General features: G+C 43.3%; 4 protein-coding genes across 4 annotated transcripts in view; 2 read left to right on the top strand and 2 right to left on the bottom strand.

Moving 5' to 3' along the window:
- Positions 1 to 6,243, top strand: part of LOC129726482 (uncharacterized) — a 96,813-nt gene extending 90,570 nt beyond the window's left edge. Inside the window, exons 5-8 of the mRNA XM_055683236.1 lie at positions 2,283 to 2,769; positions 2,838 to 3,539; positions 3,602 to 3,684; positions 3,747 to 6,243. Coding sequence (XP_055539211.1) covers positions 2,283 to 2,769; positions 2,838 to 3,539; positions 3,602 to 3,684; positions 3,747 to 4,502 — 2,028 coding nt within the window. The 3' untranslated portion in view covers positions 4,503 to 6,243. The remainder of the gene's footprint in view (positions 1 to 2,282; positions 2,770 to 2,837; positions 3,540 to 3,601; positions 3,685 to 3,746) is intronic.
- Positions 5,489 to 15,876, bottom strand: LOC129726483 (actin-interacting protein 1). Its single transcript, XM_055683237.1, has 4 exons — positions 15,492 to 15,876; positions 12,651 to 14,185; positions 12,443 to 12,593; positions 5,489 to 7,143 (listed from the first exon to the last, which is right to left on the bottom strand). Exons 1-4 carry the CDS (start codon positions 15,505 to 15,507, stop codon positions 7,031 to 7,033), a joined length of 1,815 nt encoding a protein of 604 aa, XP_055539212.1. The 5' UTR covers positions 15,508 to 15,876; the 3' UTR covers positions 5,489 to 7,030.
- Positions 15,877 to 19,320: 3,444 nt separating this feature from the next.
- LOC129729698 (GPN-loop GTPase 2) lies at positions 19,321 to 20,383 on the top strand. The gene has a single exon (XM_055688458.1). It carries the CDS (start codon positions 19,435 to 19,437, stop codon positions 20,350 to 20,352), a length of 918 nt encoding a protein of 305 aa, XP_055544433.1. The 5' UTR covers positions 19,321 to 19,434; the 3' UTR covers positions 20,353 to 20,383.
- LOC129729696 (serine protease inhibitor 77Ba-like) lies at positions 20,380 to 22,652 on the bottom strand. The gene is made up of 7 exons (XM_055688456.1): positions 22,480 to 22,652; positions 22,094 to 22,402; positions 21,827 to 21,960; positions 21,561 to 21,760; positions 21,192 to 21,483; positions 20,773 to 21,135; positions 20,380 to 20,711 (listed from the first exon to the last, which is right to left on the bottom strand). Exons 2-7 carry the CDS (start codon positions 22,107 to 22,109, stop codon positions 20,445 to 20,447), a joined length of 1,272 nt encoding a protein of 423 aa, XP_055544431.1. The 5' UTR covers positions 22,110 to 22,402; positions 22,480 to 22,652; the 3' UTR covers positions 20,380 to 20,444.
- Between the last annotated feature and the right edge of the window lie 372 nt (positions 22,653 to 23,024).

The following is a 23,024-nucleotide window of genomic DNA, read 5'->3' as shown; positions in this document are numbered from 1 at the left end:
TTTTAAAGCATATTTATAACAAAATTTGTTATTCAATTGACAAAATATTGTACATTCTAACTAATTCTGAACTTTTTCTGCTAAAAACCTTACAAAGCCTGCTATAATTTGTAATTATCAGTAAGTAATTTTGATAGGAATTTTGATATTTTACCGAGACCAACTTTAGAACACAAGTTGATACAAAAAGTTCGTTGCAAAATATCAAGATTTGTGCGTGCGGATAGCTGGCGAGACATCAGCCGCGTTCGTGACGTTAGATGGACTAAAGCAGGGGGATGCGCTTTCTAACTTACCGTTCAACATCGCCCTTGAAGGTGCAGTACGAAGAGCAAACGTGCAAAGAAACGGTACGATCATCACGAAATCTCACATGCTCCTTGGTTTTGCGGACGAAATTGATATAATCGGTATTGACCTTAGGGCCGTGGAGGAGGCCTTTGTGCCTTTCAAGAGGAAAGCTACGAGATTTGGACTTGTCATTAAATCTACCAAAACAAAGTACATGGTAGTGGTTGATGAATTCGTTTATTTTGGTACGCTTGTGACATGTAACAACGGTATGAGCCGTGAAGTGGAACGACGAGTTGCAGCTGCAAATAGGACCTTCTACGGACTACGTAACCAGCTAAGGTCCCGTAGTTTGCAAACTCGCACAAAACTAACGCTGTATAGGGCGCTGATACCCCCGGTGGCGCTCGGAGTTTTTGAGCGTAAATTCCTGCGATCGATACTTGGCGGTAAATTAGAAGATGGAGTGTAACGCAGGCGCATGCGAGATGTATCAAGTATACAAACATGCTGATATGGTGAAGGTAAAACATCGTGGCAGGCTTCAGTTGGCTGGACATGTAGCCAGAATGCCTGACGAGAGAGCCGCCAAAAGACTGGAGAACGGCTGCCCAAGACAGAAGAAGTTGGACATCTCTAATTCGTCCGGCCCTAAACAAAGTATGAAGTAACATAACGGTTAATGTTGCACGCAGTGTTCAGCAGACAGATAGCCCTATGTCCTCTGGCGGTTTCCCAGCCTTCGGCAATAGGACCAATCACTGTCGCTTCCACCTCTCCGGGAAGAGGTAGTCATCCAGGCACCTCTGCATGACTGCCCGGAAATAAGTATACAAACATGCTGATATGGTGAAGGTGATTGTATTACCTTTACCATTTCAGCATGTTTGTATACTCCCGGTGACTGGGACTGGATGGAATCCCGAACCTGGCAGTCAGGATGACTTTAAAAATGGCCCTTGGGCTGTTCCGAGCAGTCATGCAGAGGTGCCTGGATGACTACCTCTTCCCGGAGAGCTGGAAGCGACAGTGATTGGTCCTATTGCCGAAGGCTGGAAAACCGCCAGAGGACATAGGGCTATCTGTCTGCTGGACACTGCGTGCAACGTTCTTGGAAGGATTACTTTTAACAGATTGGTGAAGTACAGGAAGTGCGTAAACGGTCTGGCAAGTAATCAGTTCAGCTTCCGGAAGAACAGATTCACACCGCTTTCCTAAGGCTAAGGTAGCACTCGGTTGTGAATAACCGTAAATCACACCAACAGGCGGTGGTGGTCAGAGTCGGAGATTGCACCATTACCTCAAAGCGATCATTGATCATTGGGGGTTATGGTTGACGCCAGAGCCCCGTCAACTATGTCTGTACTGATGGTTATCGTGGTAAACTGGAATGTACCTATAGGCTCATGTGCCTGAGGTTTACGAGTGCGTATCGTACAGTGTCGTACGATGCAATCTGCAGCTTGTCCAGCATAATGCCTCATTTTCCACCGCATTTTAGTGCTTCTGCAGGCGGAATTTTTACACGGAATTTGGTAGTCTGGAGACTAGCATTTCGTTCACACAAATGGTCCTTCAAACTGTTGTCACTTTCGTAAACTGTCTTCAACCCGTATTCTTCAAAGGCTTCTTGAGCGAAACTCGTCACTTTTTGTTGATTTCAATTGTTTTTTGCCTTTTCTGGCCGTTGTCATTCGCCATTTTGGGCTCAATTTGAGGTCATTTTTTCCACTTTCTGGCCCTTGAGTAGCGTTGTTTTTATTTTCACCCGTTTCTAACATTAAAAAGAGCATATAACGCGGGCACTTTCAAACACCCTTGATTGATGCAAACAAAGGCTTAATGTTTGAATAAAATTTCGGTTAGATGAAATGAGTATATTATCATAAACTCTCTTTCATTTTTTCCCATTTGGCAAAGAAAATCAGCGACAACAGAACTCGGAAGGTAACAAATTACAATAAGCTTTAAATTTTTTTTTTGCATTCCAGGGTCCCTCAGTGCAAACCGAACGCTGCGGAACGCAGTCCTCGTTCGATTCGTGGGAGTGTATGTTCAGTCCGGCGGCCGGTAGCACCCTTCCTGCAGAAATCGGTTCGGTCAGTACAGAAATTGGTCCGGCATGTCGGTGTGGTTGTGTGATTCACCTGGGAGTGGTAAAGCCAAAACGAATGGTCGCATCCTCTTCGGAAAGTTGTCCCGAGCGTAGCCTTTGGCTCGTCCAAGGGGACGTGGGTCACCGGATACGTTTTACGATGGACTTCAGCAAGTTCCCCTGTGACCAGCAGTGGCTGAAGGTACGTGATGGCGATAAGTTATCACAGGAATTGATTCTGGAGTACGCCTCCGGTCATATCGAGTCCGGTAAAAGCGCAGAATCCAGCGGACCGCTGCTTTTGGTGGAGTTTCACTCGAAAAAAATGGAACATTACGATGAAAACTGTATAGCGGGTTTTTTGGCGCAAGCGGAGCAAATAAGTATGAGTCAACCTTTTTTTTTTCTCAAGCCAAAATAATTATATTTTTTCTTTTTTGTGTTCCTACAGAAATCCTTACCCAACAGCAAAATGTGTCAGTTTCGATTGCTAGCCGAGTCATTATGCCGTTTGTCCAATCGCTCAGCCATGCCAACTTCTCCCTAGTTCACCTCTGTGCAATATTATTCCTAAGCTTTATAATCGTCATAAGCATCCTGCTGTTAATGCAGTACGTGTTCCGCTATCGAAAGTACGAACTTGCAATCGGCCAGATGGAAGCCGATTCGCCAGCTCACACTTTGTTCGGTTCCGGTGTTTCGCTGAACCATGCACAGCAGCCACGTTCTCGGGCCATGTCTACAACCACACTTATCTCGGAAATCATCTCCTATGTTAAGCTGCGCCCCAAAAACGGCTCCATCAAACATCATCGCTTCCGGGAAAGCGTCGAATACACCTTGGAAAATGCTGATCCTTCTTCGGACGCAAGCGCAGAGCTTGTAACGAAAGAAGTCTCTTGCGAGAAGAGGGATGAAATACCTCTGCAAAATCTGAACAATTTGGACAATCCAAAAAACGAATGTACGAGTGACGACTGCAGTGAATCACGAACGGAAGTCGTCGATCAGTTCTCGGACGATCAGTCGATCACGAATGCCGCCAGTTCGGCCTATTCTACCCTGAATCGCGAGGACACACCACTAGTGAACCGACGGGAACCTGCGGTGAAGAAAAGAACTCCTGAGCACAGAAGCGGAACCAAAAGTGAAGGTGAGTTAATCAGTTGTTAAGTTCTTGGGTACATTTCAAGATCAATTCCGATTTGTTTTCAGGTGATCGCTCCCCGAACGAGAAGTCATCTATGCCAACCAGTAGCAGCACCGTAACCCTTACCAATATTAGTCCCTCGGATGTTGTGAGTATTGTTTGATTAAAGAAATTATTTCATTGCAAAATTTATTTCTCTTTTTTTCACAGGAATGTTCTTCTCCGGCGTCAAGCACGGCCATCAGTGCCAACGGCACTCGCACTCGTAATCTCAAAGAAAGCAAAGAAAAGAAAAACCTTCAGAAGTTGCTGGCTGGGTCGGACTTTTCGCTCGGCCATCCAGAGGACATGGAAATGGATTATTACGATTACAACGTGACGAATGCCGGAGCTGCTCCGGGTTCATACCTCGGTATGGATCCAGCTTTTTTAGTGTGGATTCCTCCACTCAACGATGAAGAGGACATCATTTCGGAGGAGGTCGATCTTGAGCGAGAGGCAAACGGCAACAGCGACGTGGCAGCAGAGGCCTCTGAACCGCGAAGCAGCAACACGACACCAAACGAGGAGATAATAAAGATACTGCACCAAAAACGTCACGACTATCTACTGGTTAACAGCATCTCCCGGAGCGACATCTATTCGGACAGCGAGCACTCGGACAATCGAAACGGATCGCGGGAGCCCAGCGGAAGACGGAATCACTTGCAGGAACTGGCGCTGAGTAACGCCAGGCGAAAAATAAACTCCCCTGCTGACGATTCCTCGGAGGAGAAAGAGAAAGAAACTTCCTTCACCAAATCACCGGTGGATAATAAACAAATCGCTGACTTTTACGAGATGGCGGACATTCAGTTCGCGGACGATGAAGACGACGAGGATGAGGAGGTGAAGTCCCGGGTAGCGAGGACGATGCAGAAGGCTGAAGCAGCCGTTGATGGCACGACGAAACTGACCAAGGTGTGAAATGTACAATAGACTGGGCATATCGAAGTAATGGCGGAGATTTTCAGCCGTGTGTGTGATTGTAGGAACCGCTTACCGGAAGCTGTTTCCGCTAGTCAGGTTATTTCCTCCCGAGAGGATCCGACGTCGGTTAGTGTAGTGAGAATATTTACGTAGCAAAACATAGTTTTATCAATCAAGCAAACAGCAGTGCAGAATGTAATGCTTATGATGCCATTCGGGAAACGTATAGCAACGGAAAATTAGTGTTTTTGAACAGAACATATGATTGGGGTACAGAAATTTTAGTTGAAAGTGGTTAGCGTCCATCAAAGCTAGCCGAGACTAGGGAAAACTGTCAGGGTTGCTGACAGGCATAATTTTCGATCCATTTGATTTTGATCCTATTGGAAATGGCTCGAGATACGATTTCAAATTTGTTTACACCCATTTTGCTGATTTAAAAACAATCTATCAGAGCACAAAGTATTTTTTTTAATAAATAATTTTCGATAATAAATAAAATTTGAGGTTCAAGTTGCATAACCGTTTACCGCCCGTCTCGTGGCACGGTTTGGAGTCACTACCTGTTTATAAGTCGTCAATCAACGACACTCTTGGTTCATATCGGACTGATAGCGCTGGCGACTCTTTTTATCAGCGTTACGGTTTTCGATTTCTACCCTATCTAGGCTTCCCGACTGACGACAAGCGTTGCACGAAACCTTTTATTATTTTAACGACAAGCTGTCAAGTTTACTCACCAAGTCAGCGTGTAATTTAACTGAACAGTTCTTTAGCATACGGCCATTTGATAATTGTATGGTATTTTCCAGCCGATTCCTTTGTCTTCTGCTAAACTTACCTGTATCCACTAACGGTTTTAACCTTCGATGATAACTAAATTGTTGCAGTGATCACGATTTCGGTAACACAAAAATAAAACAAAACAACCTTCTGCCGCGTGTTAAAGTGGCGATATTCTCCGGTTGCTTCGATGCGCCAGATGACAGGGCAACAAAGTTGCAGGTATTCAGCATGAATTAAGCGTTTGCTAATATTCAATTAAAAAAATCCACTTCGTCATTGCGTCGATGACTTCCTTAACCAAAAAATAATATAGTGGCATCATAAGCTGCGCTTTCGCCGACATAATTTCATTGACCAACAGAAAACGCATAAGAAATAAGTAATTAGATGGAATTGAATGAACGTACGTGTAAAAAAACATTGCCTAACAGGTGAAATCGTTTGTAAACTAAAAAAAGAAACATTTAATGAGTGTAGCTTGTAGGAAAATTGTATTCACCAAAAAACAAAAACCTAAACCCGAACGTTCGGCTCTTTGATTACACCTATACGCTTCTGCTGCTATTAGACGGCTAACACAGGATACGAAAAATGAAAAAATCAAATTCTATTTCTTCTTTTATTGACTAAAATTAACTTAGCGTTTAAGGCAATTCGATGTATTGTTGAATTAAGTGAATCCAGTTTGTACAAAGAAAAGAAAAAAAAATGAAATAAGTACTGTGCAATCGCTTTCAGCTATTTTTGCGCTTAAAATTTTTACGTTTGTAGTTTGAAATGTAACAAAAAAAAAACAGAAAAAGTACCATTATTTTGAACCCAAATGGTTAGGTAATTTGAAACGTAGAAAATCGGTCCTCGAGTGTGCGGCCTGTTACTTAATGTTGTTTTACTTTTAGGTTCTCTATCTTTGCTCGAAATGAACGAAATAAAGATGAAAAGTATTATCCGAGCTGGGGTGACTGGTCATCATACGATCCGAACAATCCACCACTTAAAGCTTTTGTTTGTTTGTTTGTTTATTGTTCTCTTATAAGTAAGTTTCGATCGATTGCTTCAACACACAATGCGTGTTTTCTCTCTCCAACGGCTGTTCAGCCTTCGTAATTTCACAAGTATAAAGTTATCCAAAATCTCTATGTCTGAATAGGACCAAAGCTGGCTGAAGAATTTCTACGATTAGTACGTTTCGCCTCAGTAGTCGACGGAGGGGGATTTAAATAAAATTTAAGGATGGATCACGGAAAAATAAAAAAAAAACGAAATCAATTCCAAAATTAACAGCTCTCAGCTTGGTGTGTTTGTTTCAATAAATTACAATGATTTTAAAGGATACTGTCAGAAATCACAACATGTAACGATGTCTGGCTAAGGTGATAGTAGAATGAACAAACAAAAAGAAATAACACTATAATTAAAAATTGCTACATTTCCTGCATACATTCCAACTCCATGTCACTGACTTCTGGCTAAAGTCTGTGTTTTATTCTGTTTGGTTTTTCTATCTTGTTTCACTCAACAACATCAGCAGCAACAGCTATCTTTCAGTAATATTATTGTTAATTTTTTTTGCGCTATTAAATGCACTGCATCCCTTCTAGTATACAGGTAAACCATTCTCACCAGCAATAATAGAAGACTAACCGAGAGTAGGGAGGATGAAGAAAAGTGCAAAAACTTACGACTGTGACACGATTATACTCATCGGCATGATACTACTGATTTTCGGCCCGTGCGCCCTAGGCAGCCGGTTCGATGTGCCACACCTTGGTGTTGCAGTCCTGGCCAGTCGAAATTAGCGTCTCGTTGTCGAGCCAAACCAGCCCGGTGATCTGCGACTGGGGGTGGGCGTCTGAAACAGATGAAAGGAAACAAAGTTACAATTTATGCCTATATGTTTTCCTTCGAGACATCAGTTTAGGTCAATTTCAACAGTAAGATATTAAATTTATTAAGAGAGGCGGCTATCATTAGTTGTAATATGACGCCTGGCTGAACTCCTATAACTCCTAACACTTTGATTATACTTGTCGACAAAAGCGATTTTGCCCCAAAGCTCGAGAGTGCCCCCGATACTTGAACCACACACATCACTCGATCCATCATCGCTTTGGCCAACCGCGTTAGTTTGTCCGGAAATCCGTAGTCGTGCCCAATTTGTCATAGCTGGTCTCGATCGACTGTGTCGTACACGGATTGAAAATCGATAAACAAATGATGTGTGGGCTCTTTGTATTCGCGGCATTACTGCATAACCTGCCGAACCGCGAGTATGTGATCCGTGGTGGCACGGGCACCCATGCATCCATGAAAAATCATTATCCTAAAAAGATTATAGCTTTTTAACTATTACCTGTGTTTACCAGTGTTTTCTTGTCTAGTCAATTCTTCAAACAAAGTGGTGATTTAGAGTTGCCTTTGCGCTTAAACATGAGAAGTAAGCTGCCTGATAGCACACAAGGTTTTTTTGTGCACCCTGAATCGCAATGTTATGTTGTTATAATTTTAAATTTGACTGTTAGCCGCCGATCCTCCTAACTATCCTGTTTTAATTTGTTCTCCTAATACTATCTAATTATTCATCTCTATCTTATGATCTAGACGTTTAATTTTATATTCTTTGTTATTATTTATTTATTTGGCGTCGTAGCGACATGACCAAATTAACAAAGTTTCTCCAATTGACTCGGTTATTGGCTGCCGCTTTCCAATCCCTGGAGCACCGTGTAATTCCCGCCAGATCTTGCTCTACCTGGTCTACTCATATTGCCCGCTGCGCTCCTGGTCTTCTTCTTCCATCTTCGTAAGGTAGTTGTCCGGCATACTTGCAACATGCCCTACCCAGCGTATCCGTCCAGCTTCAACCACCTGGGTTTGCCGTCGAGTTGCGCGAGCTCATGGTTCATCATCCGCCTCCATATTCGGTTCTTCTGCACGCCGCCAAAGATCGTCCTTAGTATCCGTCGTTCGAAAACTTTGAGCACTCGCAGGTCCTCCGCAGGTCGCCCATAGAGAACAATCGGTCTTATGAGCGTTTTGTACAGGGCCTTAATCTGTTCGACCTCAATTCCTTGTGGACCCCATAGTAGGCACGACTTCCGCAGAGAATACGCCTCCGGATATCATGGGTGGTATCATTGTCCTTAGTTACCAGTAAACCAAGAGAGACAAACTCGTCGACTACCTTGAACTCATCTCCGTCGATCGTAATAACACTACCTAGGAGTTGTTGGTCGGCTTCGGTTCCGCTGGCTAGTATATACTTGGTTTTAGACGTATTTATCTGCAACCTAATCCTCCTTGCTCCCCGTTATAGTTTGGTGTTGAATATCGTACCCCGCGTGTTGATGTCTACTAGATTCATTACACCACGTCACCCTCACTTGTCGAAGCCCCCTGTGGAATTCCATTTAGGTCCATTTAGGACCCGATAATCCAACCGAAATCCGCACGCAGCACTGGTCCCTTCCACCATAGCTTTTATCAGTTCAATCAATTTACCCGCAAGGCCGTTTTCGTCCATGACCATGTCCGTCCATGACCTTAGTCGATAGTGTCATACGCGGCTTTGAAGTCGATGAATAGTTGATGCGTGGGGGTTCTGTGTTCATGGCATTTCTATAGGATCAGCCGTAGACCGTCCTTTCACGAATCCGGCCAAATAACTTCCCACAAGTCTGTTGGTTGGCGGTGAGATTTGGCAAAAAATGATCTGGAAAAGCACTTTGTAGGCGGCATTCAGGGCGGTGATTCCTTGATTCCTCCAGTAGCTGTTCTGTATCGCAAATTCTTGCAATCAGCCGGCGCAAACGGGTGGCCAGCTATTATAAGCTTCGCTTCAAGGCCAATCTTGCAGGCCAATTTATTGTTTTTCAGCTGCTTGATGGCATCCTTAACTTCGCCTATCGTTGGGATTAGCACATCTTCTACGTTTGTCGCACCGACGGGATCGCTTTCTCCGTCGCCATGGTCATCGGCCTGGGCGCCACTTAGGTGCTCGTCCAAGTGCTGTCTCCACCTTTCGTCACCTCACCATCGTCCGTCAAAATACTACAATCTTTATTCAGACACATTTCGGCTCGCGGCATAAAGCCTCTGCGGGAGGCGCTGAGTTCCTGTTAGAACTTTCGCGTTTTCTGAGAATGATGCAGCTGCTCCAGCTCTGCATACTCCTCCTCCTCCTCCAGGCGACGCTTTTTCTCCTGGAAGATTTGGGTTCGGTGCATCTTTTGCTTTCTGTGTCTTTCTACATTCTGACGAAGGATACTGCGCATCTTAACAACCCGCGCAGCTCGTCCTACACCTTCCGATACTCATCGTCGAACCACACATTCCGATGGCTGTTGTCACGGTGCTCCAGCAGTCCTCGAGAACGGTTTCAACCAACTCGCCCTCTTCCGGCAGCGATGTTTCGAGCGAATACGCGTAGTTTTCAGTGACGTCCCAGTTGCGCGAATTGTATCGTAGTGGACGCCGGTATCGAGTATTGTTTAGAATGGGCAGTTTTGGGCGCATCTTCACTTTCACTAGGTAGTGGTCCGAATGGATGTTGGCGCCTCGGTAGGTTCTAACGTCGGTGATGTCCGAGAAGTGCCGACCATTTTCAATACGTGGCCGATTTGCGATTCTGTCCCGTTCCTGTATCAAAGATCGTATGAATAAAGATTCCTTCGCCCTTTACCTCTATTTCTAACGCGATTACAACTTAGATCTATTGTGGTGTTTTCTTGGATGGTGATAGATGGTTGATGCTTTAAGCCTTTTCTTGTATAGACGACTGCAATGTGTTATATATTGTGTTGAAAAGTCACTGCCGTGATTGATGGCATTGCCGAAAGGCGATATAATGCATAACATTTAAAATATTTTTCACAGAACTAGCACCTTTTTTCTTAGGTTTTATAAATCTCCTATCGACAAATTTGCGCCGTTTTGTGAACATTCATGGGCATAATGTAATGAGCACTTTTACTTTGTATGCAACAGAAGCGACAGTTGTCATTTTCAAGCCTTCCTATTAGCTTTACATGTTATTCACTCGGAAAGTGACCAGTGGTCAGCCCGGTATAAGTACTCAGATTCTTTTTTGAAAGGTTTAACAACCTTTGCGCAGTCGAAGCGTTAGGCTTTTTGTATCGTTTTGTCTGACGAGCTATTGTAGTACTATCGCAGTTCAGTTGCATCTGACTTTTTCCCCATTCTGTTAACTTCATCTTCAGTGCACTGAAGGGAACCCTACAAAACGGTTCAGGATTGATAAGTTTCATGGCTGATCCTACTTTTGCTAATTCACCGCCTTTTCGTTTCCTTCAAAGCCACAGTGTCCAGAATTCCAGTAAAGGTTCACCTTGTTGCTTGTAGCTAGCTGCTAAAGTATTCAAACATATTCTTAAACTAATGTCCAGGGCCGGATTTAGGTGCTGGGGGGGCCGGGGCAAAAATATTCTCGTGGGGCCCTTCTCTTAAAAAATGGAGAGAAAATTTTAAATTTTGAAAAGACTTAACGCTTCGCTGGAAGGTGACGAGCAAAAAAAGGTTTCCACTCCGTCTTTACATATGGCCCAAGATTAGGGGGGCCCCTTGTGTCGAAAGCCCCGTGGCATTTGCCTACCCCACCCCCTTAAATCCGGGTCTGCTAATGTGGAAGTGCAAGTAACAGATTACAAAGCATTCAAGGCTGCCTGACTATCAAAAAAATGCATGTGTTAGCATTTTGATACTTCCGTTTTTCAGTGGCTACTGAAAAACCTACTCCAGGGTCTGATATACCAGCCCCTACTCGATTCCCCATTTTTGAGCCGCCAGTGTAAACAATTATTGAACCAACTCGAATGCTTAGCCCTCCACATTTCATTACGACTGGGTTCTAGAAGAATAAATAGAAGGTTGAAATCATATTTTTTCCATCAGATCTGAGTTTTTAAGTATTAGAGGATTTATATGTAACTCCTTTAAAGTGCGTAGGTGGCCATTTAGGTTTCCTTCAAAGAGATCATATCTACGACAGAGTCCAATTGCACTTTTAACCGTATTTAGTCGAATAGTCTGAGATAAAGGTGAAAGGTTCCCACTTTTTGAACTTGAGTTGAGTAGTTTTTTTAGGAGTTCACAATAGCTGAGTAGATCCAATATATCCTAGGCTCAAGTCGCCATTTTTCCCCAAATGCCATTTGGCAAGCCCAAAAAGCACAGGTAGCCTTGTCTAGGAGTTGTTTCACGTGCGCATTCCAGAGATGCTTGCTATCCAGGATTACTTCAAAATATTAAACTTCCATGCACTCTGTTCAAATAAAGAATTTAAAGATGAGTTTCTTTAGTAGTCTTGAAGCGATTCATATTTAGTCCTTCTCTTCTACACCAGGAGAGTTTAAAACTGATTATATTCGTTCTGATATATCATCGAATTTACCACAGACTATAGTAACCACGTCTTCCGCAAAACCAGACACTTCAAACCCCAGTGACTCTTAGTTCGTTCACTACTAAGGATCTAAGTAGTGGAGAAAGAATTGCGGACTTCTTTTTATAGTCATGACTTCAAGCGACGAGTACTTAAAATGCGCAAATGTTTCCTGTTTTGTAAGCATTTCAACAATCCATTCAGTAAGAAAAGCTCAAATTGGTATGCTTTCATTGCATTTTTCATGGACATATAACTTGCATTGTCAAAAGCTTTTCTATTATGATTATGATTATGATGATTACGATTTTTCAATTATTGTTTCAACTGAGTGAAGAGCATTCACTGTTGATTTTCCAGTTTCTGCAAAGTACTTATTAGGTCCTTGATCTGTTCGTCAATACGTCCTTAGAAATATACCCTAGCAGAAGGTCGGCTTTACATATTTTTGTGAAAGCAGGTACCTACTAATTTACCTTTGCATTTTTGAATAAATATTTAATATTTCTTGAGCCGTTCGGATTCCATAACTTCGAACTTTGAAAAATAATCATAATTTTAGACAACTAAACATAACAAGCAATGTCTTGTCCTACGCGACATACAAATCTTAAAAAATACCATCCATTCAATTTTGACACAAACGTCGAAACTCATACTCTCACAAGAATTATTTCATAAACTGCGAGAGAAATTTTAAATCGCCTCCTAAAGTTAGACGTCTATCAAATACTCACTAGCCGTTACTTACTTTTGATAATGGTGTGCTTGGCCGGGCTGCTCACGTACCAGATGATGATGGTTGTATCCAGCGAACCACTGGCCACCAGCTGCGAATTCGGCGAAAAGGACACACAATTGACACGGGCATTATGGAAGCCCCACTCTTTGTTATGGGCAGGCTGAAAAATCGAAAAACTAATGTAACTTGCTTGAAAACGATAGCTCAAAACCTATACCTTATACTCCGGCACACTGTACAGAATAACCTTTCGATTGGCATCACATGCCACTAGCAGTTTATTGTCGGGCGAATACTTGCAATCGGTTACCGGGCCCAAATGATCCAGCTCCACCTTCGGAACTAGTTGCGTTCCACCAGTTAGACTATAAATGTGCACTTTACTGTCGTCGCCTCCCACGGCCACATCCAGCGTTTCCGCATTGATGCTAACGCTGCTGGATTCGAATGCGATCGGGATAGTGGAAACCTTCCGATTGTCCTGCAGTACAGTCACATCCTTCACGCAACCAACCACGATGATGTTGCCTTCCTTTAGAATATCCATACCACGTGGTTGACAGCTTAGCTTCGCCTCCACCATGCTGTAACGATTACCTTCGATTGTAATCTGCTTGATCGAATCATCGATTCCGGCAGTATAGACGTAATCGTCGGCAGCACAGATAGCGTTAATTTGGTTGCCATGACCAGCACCGGCAACGCGATCATTTGAACCCGACCCAGAGTTCCAGTTGGTAACGGCGCCGTCGTGACTGCCAGTGTAAATCGTGCTGCGATCTTCACTCAAACACAATACAGTGATGGGTTTATTGTGGCCTTTGACCACACGCAATGGTTTGGTGGGATTGTTAACATCGAGGTAGTTAATAAAACCGGATAACGAAACGGATAGAATATGATCTCCCTGCCACAGGCAAGAAACCTGTTGATCATCAATCGTTGTTCCCATGGGGAATTCACTAACTAGAGTGCGTGTTTCTACATCCCACAGCTTACAAGTCTTGTCACCAGAGCACGTGAGCAGTTGAGTTCCATCCGGCTTCCAGGCAACTCCGTACACGCCACCACCATGAGCCGGTGATCCAACCTCACCCTTCAGTTCGGAAGTTGTTCCGTCATATAGGAAGACTTTGCCATCGAAACCAGCCGAGGCAAACAGATGACCACTCGGGGAATAGCGAACGGCTTGTACGAATCGGGTGTGGTCTTGCTTGGTCATCTTGAACTTGAACGGTGGTCCTTCGAAAACACCGATCGTATTATCTTCACTACCCGTCACAATTCGAAACGGTCTAGCCGGTCGAAAGTCGCACGAATTGATCGGTTTCGACTGTCCAGAAATTTCCCCCACCGACGTTCCCGTTTCAGCCATAAAAACATGCCCGAAACGTTCACGCCCTTCGCCCACAATCACAATCCGCTGACTATCCGGTGACCAGCTGATGTCCTTGATCGGTCCGCCGATCGGTTGAAACTCATTCTTCAGCAGGTGCTCCTTGTTGACCGTATCCCAGATGCGGATCTTACCGGACTGATCTCCAGATGCGATGTAGAACCCACTAGGCGAGTACTTGGCCACATTCACTGCACACGAGTGCTCCGTGTAGATGTCAGCAATCTCCGGATTGTCGATGTTACGAATGATAACCGAATGACCGTTGGTGTAGAGGAAGTTCTTCCCCTTGGGATCACCGCCCAGTACGATCGGTTGGCCGCGTTGAGTCCGTGGCAGCGTGGCGTAGATGAATTCTAGCAGAGAGATTAGGGAACAAGCATTAATAGAAAGCTTTTGAATAGAAAACATTTCAGTTATCAAGATTTTCGAGGGAATTCACGCAAACCTATCAATTATTTGAATATTCTTTAAAAATAGTGAAAGAATAATAACATGATAGAATAATTCTTTTGATCCCATAAATGAATGTACCTGGATACGGTCCTGACACATCATCAATAGACTGAGTAAATGAAAACGTGCGGAATCTAATCGACCGTTTCCATCGAGTATTCAAACTATCCAAATTATCATAGTCATCACGCTTAAAATAAAAATCAATAATAAAAAATTTGGAAAGTGAAATAAAACTTTCAACATGCTGTCATTGCCACTCCAATTGCTTGCTTGAGCTCATTCGTTTTCCCTTTATCATTTTTTATCAGATAAGCTTCGTTAGGCATCGCCAACTGCAATTGTAGCGCAAGCAGCTTCGCAATCCCCATATCCCCCCCAACCAACCGACAAAAACAAACCAATCAAAACTGTACTCATCTAACCAAAGAAAAACGCTCTAATGGTGTTCCAAATTTATCGCTGGCCACCCCGCGACTTTTGGTATGTTTTTATTTCATTTCTCCTGCCTTTGGTGCGCCTATCGTGAGTGCAATAGGCGGAGGATGTCGTCGTCGTCGCTTTGGCCAGGAGAAAATTCACCTAACAATGTTTCGATCGAACGTGGGAGAAACGAAGAAAAAAAAACAGCCGAAGCCGGTGGTTCTAGTGGAGTTTTATTTATAAATCTCACTCTCACGGTATGCTCGAAACTTCCGCCTACTATGCAAGTGATTTTGTTGTTGTTGTTGTTACTATTCCGAAACTACTGCCTGTTCGTAGAAGGCCGGGAGTCACGGCGCTGTTGTTTTGTAGCGGTTACTCCGAATTTGATGGAAAAAGAGACGTAATCAGAAGCGAAAGAATAGAACTAATGCAATATCGTGCACCGACCGAAATATAGGTGGGGAGGTTTGAGGGGATTTTCAATCAACGCACTTTGCGATGGCGGAACATCATCCATCAGCCATTATAAGGCGACGTTTCTTTCCTCTGCTTTCGATATGCCACAGAGCGTAACTTTCTACTGCGGGAATTTTTATGCTTTCGGCCAATAAAAAAAACAGTTATCGGAGCCTATCAGACAAAGTAAAGCGTGACTCATTTCGCAGCAATTACCGAGCCGGCTAGTATTTGGGTGTTGGTTTCCCCCTTCTCACTCTCGAATAATGTCAATGTTCCATGTTTCGCTGAATATGACCAAATTTGGCAATTACGAATACTTACTATTGGAGTAGGACATCGTTCCTTGAATTCTTTGGCCGAACAGCAACGGAAAAGTGGCACTCTTTTCTTCAATCAAGTACAATATCCAAAAGGACAAAAATTTACCGTTTTATCACCAAGAACTCAAGCAAGAACAATCGCTAATCACTTTATTATCTGACGGTAAAAAAACTTCAGTCTGTCCACGGTCAGCGTCGTCTCACTGTTTCGAGTCAACACACAGGAAAAATTGCACTCCGCTTGCTTCCAATCGACACTCGGTGGTTACTTGCTTAAAGACAGACAGACAGAAAAAAACACAACGACGTTTCCTTTTTAGGCATAAATCATCACTTGCGTAAAGCGGATAACAAGAGCACTCTGTCCTATTCTACCGAACGTGACACTGCACGAAACATGAATGAATGAATGAATAATGCATATGCCGAGCGCCGAGCCGGATGAGAATACCGGTATCGTGAGTACGCACTCACTCACTTCGAGTGGACAGTGAGATTCATAGGAGGCGAGTCACCGTCTGCGAATGAGATGATGAAGTTGAAATATTTCAAGTAGCGTATTTGACAGTCCGCATTAGGGAGCATTTGTACATCACATAACGCTCTCATCTCACGTGCAAAGGTTTATTTATTTAGTTCTCGTTATAGAGGATCAATTATGTTGAAATATTCAAAAATCCAGTCCACAATATCTGTAAAGTTCAGCAGTCCAAATTCTGGCTCAATCTTGAACGAAAAAGAAGTAAGGGTTGGGCAATTTGATGTTCCTGGAAGTATTGCTCTCCGCATTTCCCAAAACCTTTTTTACTGCCACAGTGGGTGGCCGTATGACCCAACTGCTTGCACTTGGGGCAGTTCATTACCGGCGGTACAAACAGGCGCACGGGTAGACGCACCTTGTTCACGAGCACATAGTCACGTGAAAGTCATGCGAAAGAGTAAAGGTCTAAACACAATTGATACGTTGCGGCTGCGTTAGCGGCAATTTGACAGTTAGTCCATACATTTTCTGTCAATTTGATGTCAACGCAACGCAAACGTATCCTTTGTGCTTGGGCCTTAAGTAAGTTTTTCACCCTTGTCGAGTCCTTTTCCAGCCTTCAACAGATCTTCGACGGACAGACGCGAGTCTGTGACTATGCCGTCAATCTCCACTGCACGAGCAGGAATGTACATGTGGTATTCCAGCATGGAAAGCTCACAAACAGCAATCTCATTTGCTTGCTTGAGGCTTGACACCAAAATACGCTGTTTATTGGGACGAAGCGCATAGCTGTACCAGTTTCAATAGAGTAACATAAACATGGTACAACTATTGGTAAAACAGCAATAAATAGGACAAAATCATGCATCTTGATAATGTAAATATTGTTGGATTTAAGAGATAAAACTCTTGTTTTTTGTAAAACGACAATACATACAAAAACTCTTTGCAATGAATATGTTTTCGAGCAACGCATATCTTTTAGTTATAACAATACTCATCGCAAAAAATGCTTTTTTTTCCTTGGTTCAAATTGACAGTCAATGACAGTTCATTCTGGTTCAGTTTGACACTCATAGGGAATTTCTTTATTCCACCAGCTCACCTCGTTTTGACCTGGAAGCGCACTAACTGCTGTCAAAACCCTTCTTAATTCGCTCGATTTTGACCCAGTTTTGACCTGCCGTGCTGCCCGAAGCGCACTGTAAAATTTGTCAGCTTCAACCCACCACCGCACGTGCTAAGTTCGTAAACAATTATCGGGCATCTCTTTTTTACTTGCGTCTTAAATGGCGATGACGTTTCATTATTCCTCGGCAGTTTTGCCCGCACACAGTGGAATAAAAAATTCGCTATCACACAGTTTCGTATCCGTTTCTCCCTCCCGGCCCCATACCAAGTAACAGTGAATGACAATGAGCTCATCTCTTGAGCTCAAATTGTGCCCGTTGTCGGCAGTAAGGGGCCGTTCAATAAATACGTAAGAAAAGTGGGAGGGAGGGGGGTGTGCAATTTGCTTACGCTGTCTTACAGTGGAGGGAGGGGGATGAATTGATTATCTTATGTAAGAAAAACATTGTTAATGCAGCTGTTCAAATAACCATGTTTATGGAAGGGCGGACGGTAAAATTCATAAAAAGAAAATTATGGAAGGACGATCGAATTAAGGACAGAAGAGGAAACGAAGTATTGTGCTTGCTTCAGAATGATAAAACTATAATAAAAAATCACAGGAGGGTTGTGTGCAAAGCCACGACCGCAAGGTTGAAGTAGAATACTTTATTTAACCCCTAACCGTATTGCGGCTTGTAACATCAAGCGATTTCGTTTGCTCGCTGCTGCGTGTTGCATCATGTTGCAACTTAGCAGCTGGGAGACGACGAAATTTTGTTCATGCTGATTGATTGAATCGACTTCACATTAGCTCTGCATAGTCGAACTAACTGCTTTTGTGAGGGTGTTCTAATAGGGCAGTTTGTTATTCAAAATCGCTTATGCTGATCACAGCCTTTGCGCTGCCCTTACAGTGGGGGGTTACTTCAATAAAGTTAAAATTATACAACTGCAACAGAATTTGATTGCATCCCGCACAGAATGTCTGCTTGTGTTGATACCAGAAAATTATTAACCTTCAATTACTTGTTTATTTGTCTTCAAAAAGGCATTTTGCGGTTCAAAATCGGTTGCTGATCGCAGCCTTTGAGCTGCCCTAACAATGGGGGAATTAAGATACACGGACAACATGCACTGTGGAAGCTATTTCACATTCAGTGAATTAGGCGGGCGCGGCAGATTTAAATTGCTAGGATCCAACACAGAACGCTTGCTTGTGTTGTCGTAAATTCAATTCAATGCAATCTTCATGCTGCCCCAACACAGGGGGAATAATGGCAGTCTGGCGACACACGCTGAGAAAAACCGCGCTGCTCCTGAGACGTGGTGACCAACCACAGAGCTAGTGCAGCTGCTAAGGAAGGACGACTGCTGTTGTCGCTGTCTAGAACTATTATGAGCGGCTTCTGCTGAAACTGAGGCTCTTATATAGGCCAAAAAGCATGTTTTCAATTGCAAGGTATATGATTCTGTCGACCGTGCTTGGGAAGCAATCATATAACTACCAATCAGAGGTCGAATTTTTCGTTTTAACAAGGCTTGACTATTTCCAATAGAACAATAGTGTGAATAATAGAGTTACAATTATCTTATTTTGGGATGAATCTTAGAAGATTTTCCAATCTATTGCTGCAAGAACGAAGAAAATCCATCGAATACTAACCGATTTATTAGCATTTGAAATTGGACATATTTTTCACTTTCTTCGGTTTTAGATTTTCATTTCACATCCCTATGTAGCCGAACTTCCTGAAAGAAGTATTCTACTTCAAAAATCTATATACAGTGTATACAGTAAGATCTTACTAGAGGGGAGGGAGGGTATCAAAAAATCTTACGATGTCTTACAAGGGGGGAAGGAGGGGGGGTTGAAAAAGCGAAAAAATATGCTTACGTAATTATTGAACGGCCCCTAAGGTGAAGAGGTATGAAAAGAGGTGGTGATATGCTATCTCGTTTACACATATGATGAGGTGTTAGCCCTTGAAACATGGCGCGATGCCATAGGCGTGGTTTGATGCTATCTAAACGAAATAGACTATTTTACGAGACGATTCTGAACTCAATTCATGAATGAAATTTTGACAGAAAGCTCGGAACCGCTCAAATAACGCACGTAAAAGCAACATCAATATCAGCAGGATCCGTGACACCTATCAATTCGTAAAATGGTCATACGCAAACCCTTTACAAAAAACATCTCTAACTCAAAACACGAAATGTTTCAATTGATGATCTTCGAAAACAAAAAAATGCATTTCAAAAAACAAAAACAAACTCTCATAAATTTATACTCATCCAAAGCTCGAATATTTTGCGAAAATTCACACTAGATCATCTCCTGAAAATGCAAAACAAACTCGTAACGTTGATAACGCAAACTCCGCTCTTCGGGCAGCTGGTAATTGGACCGCCGGGTTCCGGTAAGACCAGTTATTGCAACAAAATGAAACTGTTGCTGGAGAAGCTGCAGCGGAAGGTTACCGTCGTTAATTTGGATCCCGCTAACGATAATATGGCCTACGAGAGTAGTATCGACATCATGCAGCTGATTACGGTACAGGACGTGATGGAGCAGTTCAGCTTGGGACCGAACGGAGCGCTGATTTACTGTATGGAATTTCTCGAAGCGAATTTTGGCTGGCTGCTGGATCAGCTGAAAGCTGCACCCGATAGGTACTTCATCTTTGACTGCCCCGGTCAGGTGGAACTTTATACGCACCATAATGCTATGAGGAACATTTTCGCCCAGCTGGAACAGTTGGGATACCATCTTTGCACGGTACATTTGGTAGAATCACATCACTGCTCGGAACCGCACAAGTTTATTTCTACGCTGCTACTGTCGCTGCATACGATGCTCCAGATGGGGCTGCCGCACGTTAACGTGCTAAGCAAGGCGGATCTGCTGAAAGAGTTCGAATCGAAGCTGTCCTTCAGTTTGGAGTACTACACGGAGGTGCTGGATTTACAGTATTTGCTAGATTGTGTCGATCAATCGATGATGGGACCGAAAAACAAGTACAAAAAATTGAACACCGCAATTGTGTCTATGGTTGAGGATTACAGTTTGGTTTCGTTTCATCTGCTGGATTCGAATCGGGACGAAAGTTTGCTGCGGTTGAAAAATGCCATCGATAAGGCTAACGGGTATGTTTACGGTGCCGGAGAGGAGAAGAATGTTAACACGCTGCTGGCCTGCGCGGTGGGCGCTGAAACACAGAAGGATCGGATGGAGCGTGATATCGATCCTTATGTTAGCTAGGTAAGTGGAAATAAAACCAACCGCAAATTGATTTCGGATTTGTTTCCTTATTGGAAAGAAACGATTGTTATATTTATCTCTAGACATTTGCCTCACAGTGAATGGGGATCCTTTACCTGTCCCATGAACAAAATCAAATCGTACCGTTTGTTCACTATCAGAAAGGCGAAGGGTCGGTTGGCGTAGAAACGTGGCGGGGTTGCTTTATTGGCGAAAACAGCGGATGTTACGGCAGCTGCAGTTGTTCCTTCCTCGTCGACGACGATTTTGCACTTCTGAATTACCGCGCCTAGAAAAACTTCCGCTGCCATCTTAGTAAAGTTAGCAGTTTCCTTGTTCAGTGCTTCACGAATACCCATCTGCAATTGGATTTTTAAAGCTTAATGAAGGCCAATGAAGGATCCTTTACAGTTGACTCACATCATGCAGCACCGGTATTAGGTTGTAATCGGCCGTGATTTCGAACTTTGGCAAATATACTTCCACCTCGTCGTCTTCGTACTCTATCGCAGCTTGCTTCAATTCCTTGTAGATGGTGTCCATGTTGAAATCCGCCAGCCGACGGATGACCGCCTGCAAGGGAACTCCTTTTCGGGGGAGAATCAACATCATGCTCAACTGGCGATCGTTTCCATAGGGCAGCTCTACGATTTGAGCTTCCAGCTCACGGAACGCCGCAAACGGAAAAACTGCCTTCTGGTACATCATTTGAACGTTTCCAACCGTGCGCTCCTTTTCATCGTAGAATGGCGTTGGAAGAGTCAATGTTCGATTGAAGGGCAGCTGAAGCGAAAGACGGTATAGAGTTTTTGGCTGAAAATTCTTTAGCAGTGTTTTACCGTCCACTCTCCTCTGAAAAATAAAACCGAAAGCATTATCATTCGTGCTTGAAGAAGATCGTTTGGGGTAATCGCTTTGGTGATTTGTCCTTCAGTAGCATCACTAACGACCTGATTGATGTGATCGTAGCTTTTCTTGACATTCTCTGGTGTACTGTTAAAATCTATCGCTTCTACCAGATGATCCCCATAGTAGTTATCGATTGCATTCTCAAAGTCTCGCGAGACCGGACGATTCTTGTCGGTAAATATAAACTGACTTGTCGAGATCTTCACTTCGCGTGTGTTGACGCTAGAGAGAAAAAGGAATACAATCACAAAATGTTAAACATGAAACCTAACGGTGCATCAAATCAAAGCATAACCGACTGGATTGTCTCTAGCAGCGTCTTGTAGTTGTGCTTGATCTCGGCCTGATCCTGCACATTCAAAACATGCAGCATCTCAGATAGCGTTTTGCCGCCGGCCCCTTCAGTAATCAACGCGAGCAAGCTCCACACGGAGAGAGGTGACACGATTATGTTGGTGGTTGTCACATTCGCATCGGAATCCACAATGTTACTAACATTCTTCAGAAACCAAAAAAAAAAACATGATAACAGCATAAAGCGAATAGAAGAAAAAACACGAAGTACCTTGAAAAAGTTGAGCGCAAATTGTTGCGAACCTTCGTATAAGCTGTTTTTTGGATTTTTGGGTACTGAAAATCCCTCTTGACACCATACCAGAACACTCAAGGCTAGCACAACTGTGGCAGATAGGATAAGCCCTGGAAAAAAAAGATACTCGTTGTCACAATTCCACTTCCACGGTTGGGGGACTTTTACGTAACCACTGACATCGCATTTGTCCAAAAAAGCAAGTCAAGGTCACTAGCAGAACGCAACAAAAACTGTACCTACCGTAACTGATCGTCATTTTCCTCGCTTGTATGGGATTTTCACAGTCCCACACAGCGCATCAGTCTTGTTGCGTTGCAGGCAAACCAGAGGCTCGATAGCAAACTTGGAAGATGACTTTTTTTCTTGTGAACTAGCTGCTCTATGATTAGCACCTTCTTTGATAGCGCGGTGATCGGTAAGACGATCACGGTTGCTGATCAACAGAACAGCATTAACCGGTTTGTGTCGAGGGATTTCTTGAATCGATCGATCCGCTATCGGTTCGAAACCACTAACACTATAGAATCCGAGGCTTCCTGAGTGGTTCACCTAAGAATGTGAAGACAATTACCGAATAGGTTTTACCAAATCGATCAATCAGTGAAATGAGACACGATCGGCATTACAATGGGATCGCGTTGGTCGTCCTGTCGTAGTGATGTTTTAGTGTTAGTTTTCTAGATCTTCTCGAATCACATTCACAACTGTAATTCTCTTCTGTGCGTCAAAATGTTCCACGGGGAAACACGCGTCTACTCGCGGCAAGCCTATGATCGTCACTGCGGCAGGCTAGCGGGATGAGTTTTATACGATCATCTCTCTCTGTCATGAGGACGCGCGGCTTAGATGCATTCTCTCTGTTATGATTCATTCGCTCTGCGTTCGACGGAGAATTTAAAGTTTAATTAAATGTGAGCTGTTTTGATTTGAACTCTGCTTCGGTACGATATCCAGATGATCTTTCGAAAGAGACCTGGTTTATACCTGCAACCTGAACAAGAATAGGACACAAAGAATGATGAGTTTGCTCATGAACTGTTTGTGGATCATGTTATGTTAAAGTTTGTAGCATGGACTTCGATGTTTTTACTGAGAACAAGCTTTTCCAACAAATTCTACGATAATCGCGATCCTTTGATAAGGGTCGTCGTAATTTATTTTCGGAGTTATA

This window comes from Wyeomyia smithii, chromosome 3, assembly GCF_029784165.1.
Source record: "Wyeomyia smithii strain HCP4-BCI-WySm-NY-G18 chromosome 3, ASM2978416v1, whole genome shotgun sequence".
Lineage (NCBI taxonomy): Eukaryota > Metazoa > Arthropoda > Insecta > Diptera > Culicidae > Wyeomyia > Wyeomyia smithii.
Note: the sequence above shows the minus strand (reverse complement) of the source record. Positions and strands in the feature narration are given on the sequence as shown.

What these genes read in the sequence shown, in the direction of transcription:
- LOC129729696 (XM_055688456.1), bottom strand. An exon ending in ACGCTGCTAGAGACAATCCA is followed by an intron (nt 21,484 to 21,560) that starts GTCGGTTATGCT and finishes TTTTCTCTCTAG; the next exon opens with CGTCAACACACGCGAAGTGA. An exon ending in TTTTCAGAGGAGAGTGGACG is followed by an intron (nt 21,136 to 21,191) that starts GTAAAACACTGC and finishes CTTTCGCTTCAG; the next exon opens with CTGCCCTTCAATCGAACATT.
- LOC129726483 (XM_055683237.1), bottom strand. An exon ending in ACAGTGTGCCGGAGTATAAG is followed by an intron (nt 12,594 to 12,650) that starts GTATAGGTTTTG and finishes TCGATTTTTCAG; the next exon opens with CCTGCCCATAACAAAGAGTG. An exon ending in CAAGCACACCATTATCAAAA is followed by an intron (nt 7,144 to 12,442) that starts GTAAGTAACGGC and finishes CATCTGTTTCAG; the next exon opens with ACGCCCACCCCCAGTCGCAG.
- LOC129729698 (XM_055688458.1), top strand. Translation starts at nt 19,435, where the DNA reads ATGCAAAACAAACTCGTAACGTTGATAACGCAAACTCCGCTCTTCGGG.